The following is a 9,647-nucleotide window of genomic DNA, read 5'->3' as shown; positions in this document are numbered from 1 at the left end:
ATAAGCCATGGAGTTTAGAGACTAATTATTCCTTCTCCTGGTATTTTATATGGGAAGGGATAATATTGTTTGCAGAACAGTTTTTGTTCAGATGTTTTTCACCCAGTGAACACATTTAAACACACTATAATTACCCACAATAATAGAAGAGAGTACAAACGTTGTACTTTGTCTTTAGCTCCAAACTTCTGCCATCAGTTTGAGAGGGAGGGTTATCCAGTGGTCAGAGCGTGGAGCAAAGACTCAGGAGTTCATGGCTCTACTCCCAGTTCTGCCACTGGCTTACTGTGTAAACCTGGGTAAGTCATAAAACATCTGTGCACGTGCCTCTGTTTCCTCTTCTGTAAAATGGGGCTAGCAATACTTACGTATCTCTCTGGAGTGTTGTAGACATAATGAATTAATGATTGCAAAGTCTTTTGAGATAATAGAATCATAGAATATCATGGTTGGAAGGGACCTCGGGAGGTCATCTAGTCCAACCCCCAGCTCAAAGCAGGACCAATCCTTCATCATTGGATGAAAGATGCTATAAACATGTAATGTATTAATACTTTAACTTTTAATCAGACCAGTTTATTATACGGGGCCTGTATGCTAATGGCCTGATTTTTCAGACTGTTTGGGTGAACAACTGGACACACAAAATATGTTTGCTCCATCATGCACCTAAGTCCGGATTTAGAGCACATTGACGTTATTATGACTGCATATTTAATGCCGACAGACCCCGGTTGAACCTGGGGCCTCTGGAGCTTAAAGCATGAGCCTCTACCACATGAGCTAAAAGCCAACTAGCTGTTAACTAAGGCTGTAGAGCAGACTCATTTTATCTCTCTCTCTAAGTGGTCTTGGTGCCCATAGATGGGACAGAACACCACGCCCAGAAGGTGTGTGGGTACACATACAAACTGGATAATTGTGCATGCAAATATCTAATTAGCTGTATTTGCATGCACAGTCACATTAATTGTGAACACAAACTGGGCATGCAATTGCTCACTCAAAATGTGTAAACCTGACCCAAAATATTAAATGTATACACTGTACAGGAGATGGGCTTGAACCAAACCCTAGATCTAAATGTCCCTGAACTTTGTGGGCTGGGAGGTTGCAGTCTGTACCCAGATCCAGACCCAAACTTTGCAAATGGACCTAATTTTATCCTATGATGATCCAAACCCCTGGACCTGAACACCTTGCAACTTTGGGCTATTCAAAATCCAGATCTGAATGTTGTGTGTTGTGTCTCTCAATATGGACACAGTGTAGCTTGTTGCCCCTTTGCCAAGTTATAACAGAATTCAGGACCTTGCAGGTCAGGTCCTGTTTGAAGCAGAAATCAGTGAAGCAGAGTCAGGTATTTTCTCAGTATAATTTGTTTATTTATAATGTGTGCAAATCCTGTTTCATTGAACACAGATGGTAACAAAGCACACAGGGCACGCCCTCTTGCAGAAACCTCCGGTCAGGTACCTCTGCCTTGTCCCAGAAGCATCTGCCTTGGGCCTCTGTCTCTTCCCAGGACCTCACACAAGTCTCACACAGCCCCAAACTCCCCTGCTTGGCCAGTCCCTGAGCTAGACACCTGGGAAACCCCTAGTGCAAGGATCCCTCTCAGACTAGCTGGTCTAGACAGAAAGATGGCTTGGACATTAATTGTTTCTTTATGCAGCTGCTTTGCAACACAAAGGAACCTCAGAGCTTTAACTGCCAGACAAAGGGAAGTGCTTTAACTATCCAATATCCTTCATGACTCTGGATGGGGTTACTGCACAGTGTCTTCAACTTGTTCTATGTGGGGTTTCAGCCTATGGGCTTATGCATCAATGACTCCTAATAGACAAACCATTATCAGTGTCCCCTAATGGGCCAGCCATAACAGTATTTAGTAAATAGAAGTCACTTTATAACCATATAGCTAGCAATCAGTATATAAAAATTATATATGGTATTCAATATTGATTATATAGTATCAATATACATTTATTATATAATGAATTGTACAAGTATGAGGGACAAAGACAAATGAATAAATGCATATTGTGCTTACTGCACTATACCAGCTGATCTGGGTAGGCATCAAACACAGACAGAAAATTGCCTCACCTCTAAAGCTAATTTTAGTCTCTCCAATCTAGCTCTGCTTCTATCAAATCACTGCTAGTTTGACAGTGTTCCAGTAACCTGTGCCGTGCATGAAGCAGGGTGCACTGACTAACCGTCTATTGCATGGCATGGGTTAACTGAGCCTGTGGGATTGTGCTTACCTAAACAAAACCACTGCAATGAGGGGGAAAAACAATGAATGGGTGGAGATGTTCAAGCCGAGGCATTCCAGCTAGTGCAGTCGGGCTGCAATGACAGGCTGAAGGTTGCAGCAGCATTGGGATCTGCATTCAAAGTGAGTGAATCTTACATTCTGGAGCGAGCTTGCGTGCAGGTCTTGTTTATTTGCTGAGACATGGCCAGTAACCAGGCCAGCCTGCAGGATGAGCAGAGCAGGCATTGTAAGTTCTTATCCTATATGTTCTACCAGGCTGTGAGAGACCACAAACCGGTATGGATGCTGGAAGATATGAGAACTATGGAATATTTTTACTGGGAGGAAAATGCCAGCCTGAGAACATATTCACCTTCGGAAGCCCTTCTCTATGCAGTGGTGCATAATCACCTGCCTTATGCCCAGTATCTGCTCTCTCATTTTCCAGAGGAGGCTCTCAAGGTGCCTGGAGAGCATTTCTGCTATTGCCCGTCCTCTGCCCCTCATTTGGCCATGGCAGTCACATACGACAGGAGGGACATTTTGGGGCTGATCATCAAGATTGCACACAAGCTACCCAGCCTAAACTCCTACATCAACAGGACCGGCTGCTTTCATCTGGAAGATGGCAAGACCCCGCTGCACCTTGCCTGCGAACTGCTGAGGTCAGAGACCGTCCTCATCCTCCTAGGGAACGGGGCTTCTCCCAGGATCGAGGACAGCAAAGGGCTCACCCCGTTGGATGTCATCCTGGAGCAGATGTGGGACTCCAAAGTCAACGTGGCATCAAAAAAACTCTGCCTCGATTACCTCTTGCTCTTCATGCCTAGCCCACAGTTTAAGATGCGGAAAGTTCTGCAGGATCATCCAGACCACTGGACAGCTTTGCTAGGGGAAGACAAATTCAACACCCTGGTGGGGAACACACCTGCTTCTTTATACCTGCAAGCTATGCAAACTATTCTCCAGTCTCTCCCACCTTCCCACTTTCCTAAAAGCATCCAGGAACTACCTATACCTCAGGCACTAAAGCCCCTACCTTCCTACGGCAAAAAGTTACAGACAAAAAATGTGGTAAATGTTTTTCCTTGACTATTTTGGGGGGGTTGGATTTTCAAAGGCACCTAAGGGAGTTAGGCACCTACCTCCCCTAGAATTTCAATGAGATTTTGATACCTACCTCCCATAGGCCCCATTTGAAAATCCAATATTTTATGAGAAGATTTTCAGTGTTTTTCTAATCGATTGCAGGCACGGCACTTTTAAAAGCAAAATCCTTTTTTTTATTATTGTGCATGTGAAGGGTTAAGTTTAATTGAAGCAATTTTTTTAACTGCCCGCTGAAATCAGTGTATCTAAATTCCCAGTATATTAACATTATCCTATGTAAATTACGCCGGTGAAAAAGAATGACCTGTCCATTGGGATTTGCAAATACTGTAACTGTGGCACTGTATTCTACCAGCCCTATAAAAACCACCAACGGGGTTGAGATGTCAGGTTTCCTTTCTGCTCCAGTGATGATCAGAAATCCTGTGGCTCACAATACTCTTACTGCAGTGGTGTTGAGTCAGTGCTGCGGACTACTATTGCATTTCCTCAATTAGAGTCAGGGACTCCGTGTTCTTGCTCAGAGGATAAAGACAGGCAGCATACTGATGAGAAGGCATCCTTTTTTTATTTGGGAGTGAGAGGGTTAAAGGCAATCCCAGTGCTGAAGCTTCTATAGAATTGTGCAGTGGGGCGGGAACCATCTTTCATGCTGTTCAGCGAAAAAATGCAAATCCTGGCAATACCAGCAAGTGGAAGTCCATCTTTAATGAGTGACATTAGTTCCCCGGGACTTTTGTTTTAAGGGGTGACGGTGTCCCCAAGAGAGTTACAGCTGTGCCTATGCCTTGATTTAGAGATTTATATTAAAGCCACCTGCATTTGCTAATTACTTGAAGATGGGCTGTGGTATTTTGCTGCTATAAATCATCAGTGGGGCAGATTAGGTCATTCATCCTCCATGCCGCAGATAGAAGGCCCGATCCTGCAGTGGGAGCTGAAGACAGGTGGTGTTCACAGGATCGGGCCCGGAAACTGATGTCGACTGCCTTGAATTCCCAACACAGAGGGGACTCCCCTCATTAATCAGTCAGTATCTTGCTGTCGGTGTGGAATACTACTCCCCACACCCCTAGCCACAATCACAGCAGACTAGTGAGATCATGGCCCAGCAGCATGCCTCGCCAATGCCCTTCGCAGCATAGTCTTTATTTAGCTATACAATAAAGTTATTTTAGTCGAAGTGGTCTCATTTTCAATTTAATCCTTTGCTCTACTCCCCAGCCCCAAAAGGAACACATTCCCATATATCTGTAGGGTGTGATAGAGAGTGGATGGTTGATCTCTTTAACATATATGCATTGATAGGCAAAGGGCATGATTACACTGGCCAGTTTTGATGAGGTTGTGAACAAGAAACGATGTGCAATAAAGTATTGTGCCACATAGCACACTGAATAGACCACTTGTTACATTTATAGATGACCTATCTCTCACACGTAAAATGCTGAGCCATGTTCTCTGTTGCTGTAAATGGGTGCAGCTTCTCTGAAGTCAGTGGATGCAGCCCCATTGACACCAGCAGTGAATGTACTGAGGGCACCACTGCTATATTGCTCTGTGTATCTGGGCATCATGATACTGAATGTACCGGGTGCACCCAGGTGAGGTGCCCCTGATGGGCTGCTGACTGTACAGGATATGTCCACATGGAGTGTCCCTGTTGTATGTATCAGGGACATCTAGATAGAATGCTCCGGTTCTGCTACTGAACGTACCATTTCCAGTGCATGGCACCTTCTGGGCTGCTGAATGTGATGCGTGCAGCTTAATACCCCTTTTTATCATCACTTGTATGTGGAGAAAATGCCAGCACAGCATTTTCAATGGCAGACCAGCAGTAAAAGGGTTAACCTATTTCCCTGCATCTCTCTTCTTGTTGCATTGTGCCCCAATGGCATCTCCAAGGACAAACAGTTCCTTTTCGATGTATTCCTTGCGAGGAGGGGTCGCTGGTGGGAGTGGAATTCAGTGTAAACCTCAACCCCCTTTTTTTTTTTTTTCTGAGACACTGCCTCTGCAGCACATGCTGGCAGAGTTGAAGGCTGTCACAGCTCAGGGGTATCCTTCCCATGAAGCAGAGCCAAGCTGAAGGCAGATTAGCATAATAAGCACTTGCCCCGCCAATCCTGCCAGTCCGTAGAGAGTGTGCAGGCACCTCCAGCCTTAAGGCATCATCAGCCCCCAGTGTCACAGGGGGGGAGGGGAGGGGACAAAACAGATGTTCCTCCCCCAAGGCTGCTGAACTGACAGAACAATAGCACAGCTGCTAAGAGCGGCCTGCGTCCTGCTGCCACTGGATCCATCAAGCTCATCCATGCTGGAGCTGCAGCAGCTAATTTGGATGTCGGTGGGGGAGAGGCGGAGGCGGTGGGTGGGAATATTATTAAGATGCTAATTAAGCTCCAGTTGCAGAAATTCCATATTAAGAACAGTGGAAGGGAATTCATTAGGTATGTTCACACTCTCTGATAGCATTAGACCTTCCATGCAGAACAGAGTTTCAGAAAATCCACTCCAGCTGGTGTGTGTGGGTAGGTTGTTGCTACACAAAACACAGATTGTAGGGATTGACGGTGTGTGCAATATGGTATTTTCCAGTAACACAGAGGGAAATTCACCCCTTGGCAGAGGGCTAGAACTAATGCTTTGGGCACACATAAGCCTTAAATGGTGCACAGGCCCTGCGAACAGGCATCAGTTTCACACACGGCAGGGTCAGAGCTTAGGTTCCCCATTGCTCCAGTCTACGCAGATGTCTTCAGTTTGCCAAGTTGGGGGTGGGGGGAGGTTCAAGGGCAGTGTGATGCAGTGTGTGAGGGAAGTTGCGCTCTGCTAGCTGGCCTGCAGCAAGGAGAAGACACCTCCTTTCAGCAGCGAAAGGAATTCGCCTGTAGCTCAAGCTATGGTGTTACGGCAGCCTAGGTCAGCACTGGTTGAAAGTCACTACCATCTGATGTGTGTTCATTGCCCTGTGTGCAATGAGTTTGGTGTTCTCAGCCCAGTTCTCAATGGGCAGATATCCACATCAAAGAAATCACTACCGTTGCCTCCAATTTGCCCCTTTGTTGGTAGTCTTAGGCCTGGTCTACACTTGGGGAGCAGGGGGGGAAATTGATCTAAGTTACGCAACTTCAGCTACGTGAATAACGTAGCTGAAATCGACATACTTAGATCGACTTACCGTGGTGTCTTCACTGCAGTGAGTCGACTGCTGCCACTTCCCCGTCGACTCTGCCTGCGCCTCTCGCGGCGCTGGAGTACAAGAGTCGATGGGAGAGCACTCGGGGGTCGATTTATCGCGTCTAGACTAGACACAATAAATCGATCCCAGCTGGATTGATCGCTGCCCGCCGATCCGGTGGGTAATGTAGACATACCCTTAGCAGAGGGTTCAAGAACCGGATGGGCCATAGAGGCTGATTTACCATTTGACCTCTAGAGGGGTTTCTTTGGGCCAGGGTAACGGACACTGACAGGCCATGGGGAGAAGCTTGTAGTGTTGCTAACTAGGCAGGACGTGATGAGGGAACAATCCTGGATGGGATTACTTTTTGATGGAAGGGCAAGGATATTTCCCCCATGCTAGTTCGCCTGTCCTTTGCATTGATCTGTCTGTTTATTTGATCTCCTGTGTGTCTTCCTTCTCTGTAGGATATTACACCTTACACAGCCAAATCTACCTCAACTTCATCACAATTTTCATTGACGTAGGGAAAAAAATCAGTTTCCCTATTCATTGTTCTCCTTAAGCCTGCTCATGAGCAAAACTAAATTCTAGATCTGTTTAACAATCCCTCCAACCCAGGGGTGGCCAACCTGGGGCTCCGGAGCCACATGCGGCTCTTCAGAAGTTAATATGTGGCTCCTTGTATAGGCACCGACTCCAGGGCTGGAGCTACAGGTGCCAACTTTCCAATGTGCCAGGGGGTGCTCACTGCTCAACCCCTGGCTCTGCTACAGGCCCTGCCCCCACTCCACCCCTTCCCACTCCCTCCCCTGAGCCTGCCATGCCCTCGCTCCTCTCCCCGCTCCCCCCCCCCAGCCTCCTGCACAACAAGAAACAGCTGATCGGGAGGTGTATAATGACTCTGGAGATTTGGAATAAAATACAGGTGCTGGGAGTAGGGGTGGAAGAGATGGGGGGCTGCTGACATATTACTGTGGCTCTTTGGCAATGTACATTGGTAAATTCTCAGGCTCAGGTTGGCCACCCCTGCTCCAACCCATCAGCCCATAGCCTTGAATCTTTCCAGAGAAAAACATCCCTGCACTTGCATGACAAATACATTAGTGATGGTATTTTTTTAAAACAAACAATAACAACAAACAGGGCACTTGGTGCCATGTAGCAATGTTTTCATTTGGCATTAAAAATGCATTGAATGAGTCTAGTTTAAGATCTTTATTTTTAAACTTTGGGGAAAAAAATAAAAGACAGAAGAAGAGGGTGGGGGCAGAAATCTGTACCACGCTCTGGATTATCAGTAGGCTCAACAGGATTTTTAATTTATTTCAGTTTCTATGAATATTGTTGGAAAGGCCTAGCTTGTGTTTGTGTGAGTGTTTATAGATCACTGCCCTTTCATGGCCAGAGCTGCTCTTGACAGAGGAGTTTCTGGGATAAATTCATTGATGTTTGTGAGACAGTTGGATCCTACAGTGATCGATGCCTTAAGAAAGCCTATAAAGTATTTAAATCAAGAAAACGGGGTCTCATAAGCCCTGCTAAGTTACTGCTCATAGCTAAGGAAGTTTCTTCATCAGCTAAAGTGGCCTGTACTCTTGAAGCGGGAGCTCTGTCTCTGACTCTCAAGTAGCAATGGGTTAGAGCAGGGGTGGGCAAACTTTTTGGCCCGAGGGCCATATCTGGTTATGGAAATTGTATGGCGGGCCATGAATGCTCACAAAATTGGACATTGGGGTGCGGGAGGCGGTGAGGGCTCCAGCTGGGGGTGAGGGCTCTGGGGTGGGGCCAGAAATGAGGAGTTCAGGGTGCAGGAGGGGGGTCTGGTCTGGGGCAAAGGGTTGGGGGAGGGGCTCCAGCTGGGAGTGCAGGCTCCGGGCTGGGGATGAGGGATTTGGGGTACAGGAGGGTGCTCTGAGCTGGGACCGAGGGGTTTAGAGGGCAGCCGGGGGATCAGGACTGGGGGTTGGGGTACAGGAGGGGGTCAGGGGTGCAGGCTCCAGGGGGCTCTTACCTCAAGCAGCTCCCGGAAACAGCAGCATGTCCCCCCTCCGGCACCTATGCGGAGTGTGGCCAGGCGGCTCTGCGTGCTGCCCTGTCCATAGGCGCCGCCCCTCAGCTCCCATTGGCTGCAGTTCTGGGCCAATGGGAGCTGCAGGGGCAGTGCTTGGGGCGGGGGCAACATGCGGAGCCCCTGGCTTCCTCTATGCGTAGGAGCTGGAGGGGGGATATGCTGCTGCTTCCAGGAGCTGTGCGGAGCCACGGCACCATGGAGCAGGGCAAGCCCTGGACCCCGCTCCCCAGCGGGAGCTTGAGGGCCGGATTAAAATGTCTGAAGGGCCGGATGTGGCCCCGGGGCCATAGTTTGCCCATCCCTCGGTTAGAGCACAGTGACAGGTGTAATTGGGCAGCAATGGATTTGTTATCGGTTCAGCATCGATTTTTTAATCAATTTTTTTCCAAAATAAAATCTTTTAAACAGACATCCCCCAGCTTCTATTTCTATTGCCATGTAGCTGAACAAGCAGGCTTCTGCTTCTGTGCTGCCAGAGAAATTCAGTGGCCTGAGAACTCCTGCTTCTAGGTACCATTGTACAACCACTAACAGCAAAGGGCCAGATCCCCCAAGGACTTTTTATGTTTTTGTCTAAAAAATATTTTGAATGTCTCTAAATGTTCATTAGCATTGATGGCCATTTTGTTTTCCTCTGTCCGTTTTTGGGTTCAGTGTGAAACTGACAAATGCTGATGTTTACTGATTGAACTGAATCCAGCCAAGCCTAAGTACAAACGAATGTTCATCGTATGATACGACTTTCTTATAGATTAAAGCCATACTTTGTAATTTAGGTTTCTCTCTTTTGTTTAATTTTATTCCATGTGATTGTTTGTATATTACACTCTGCATGGTAAAGATGAAATGATTGCCTGTATTGAAACAAAAATATTTATATTCTCTCTGATATAATTATATCAACTATGAAGATTATTTAATCTGATTGTATTGCTGTAATAAACTTACAATATAAACTGGATGTGTCTTTTATTGCCTATTAGCTCAGGAATATCTGGCAGTAGCTGTTCCTA

General features: G+C 46.7%; 1 protein-coding gene across 1 annotated transcript; it reads left to right on the top strand.

Annotated features, from left to right (window-relative positions):
- The first annotated feature begins 2,464 nt into the window (after window positions 1-2,464).
- On the top strand, window positions 2,465-9,211 carry LOC112107093 (ankyrin repeat domain-containing protein 9-like). Its single transcript, XM_024200653.1, has 2 exons — window positions 2,465-3,337; window positions 9,077-9,211. The coding sequence occupies exons 1-2, from the start codon at window positions 2,465-2,467 to the stop codon at window positions 9,209-9,211; spliced, it is 1,008 nt and encodes a 335-aa protein (XP_024056421.1).
- The last annotated feature ends 436 nt before the right edge of the window (window positions 9,212-9,647 follow it).

This window comes from Terrapene carolina, unplaced genomic scaffold (genome assembly GCF_002925995.2).
Source record: "Terrapene carolina triunguis isolate 2854851 unplaced genomic scaffold, T_m_triunguis-2.0 Scaffold406, whole genome shotgun sequence".
Classification (NCBI taxonomy): Eukaryota; Metazoa; Chordata; order Testudines; family Emydidae; genus Terrapene; species Terrapene triunguis.
Note: the sequence above shows the minus strand (reverse complement) of the source record. Positions and strands in the feature narration are given on the sequence as shown.

Bases quoted from the DNA above. Each gene is read 5' to 3' on its own strand.
- LOC112107093 (XM_024200653.1), top strand. From the start codon at position 2,465: ATGGCCAGTAACCAGGCCAGCCTGCAGGATGAGCAGAGCAGGCATTGT. The intron at 3,338-9,076 runs GTAAATGTTTTT...ATTGCCATGTAG, and splicing joins AGTTACAGACAAAAAATGTG to CTGAACAAGCAGGCTTCTGC.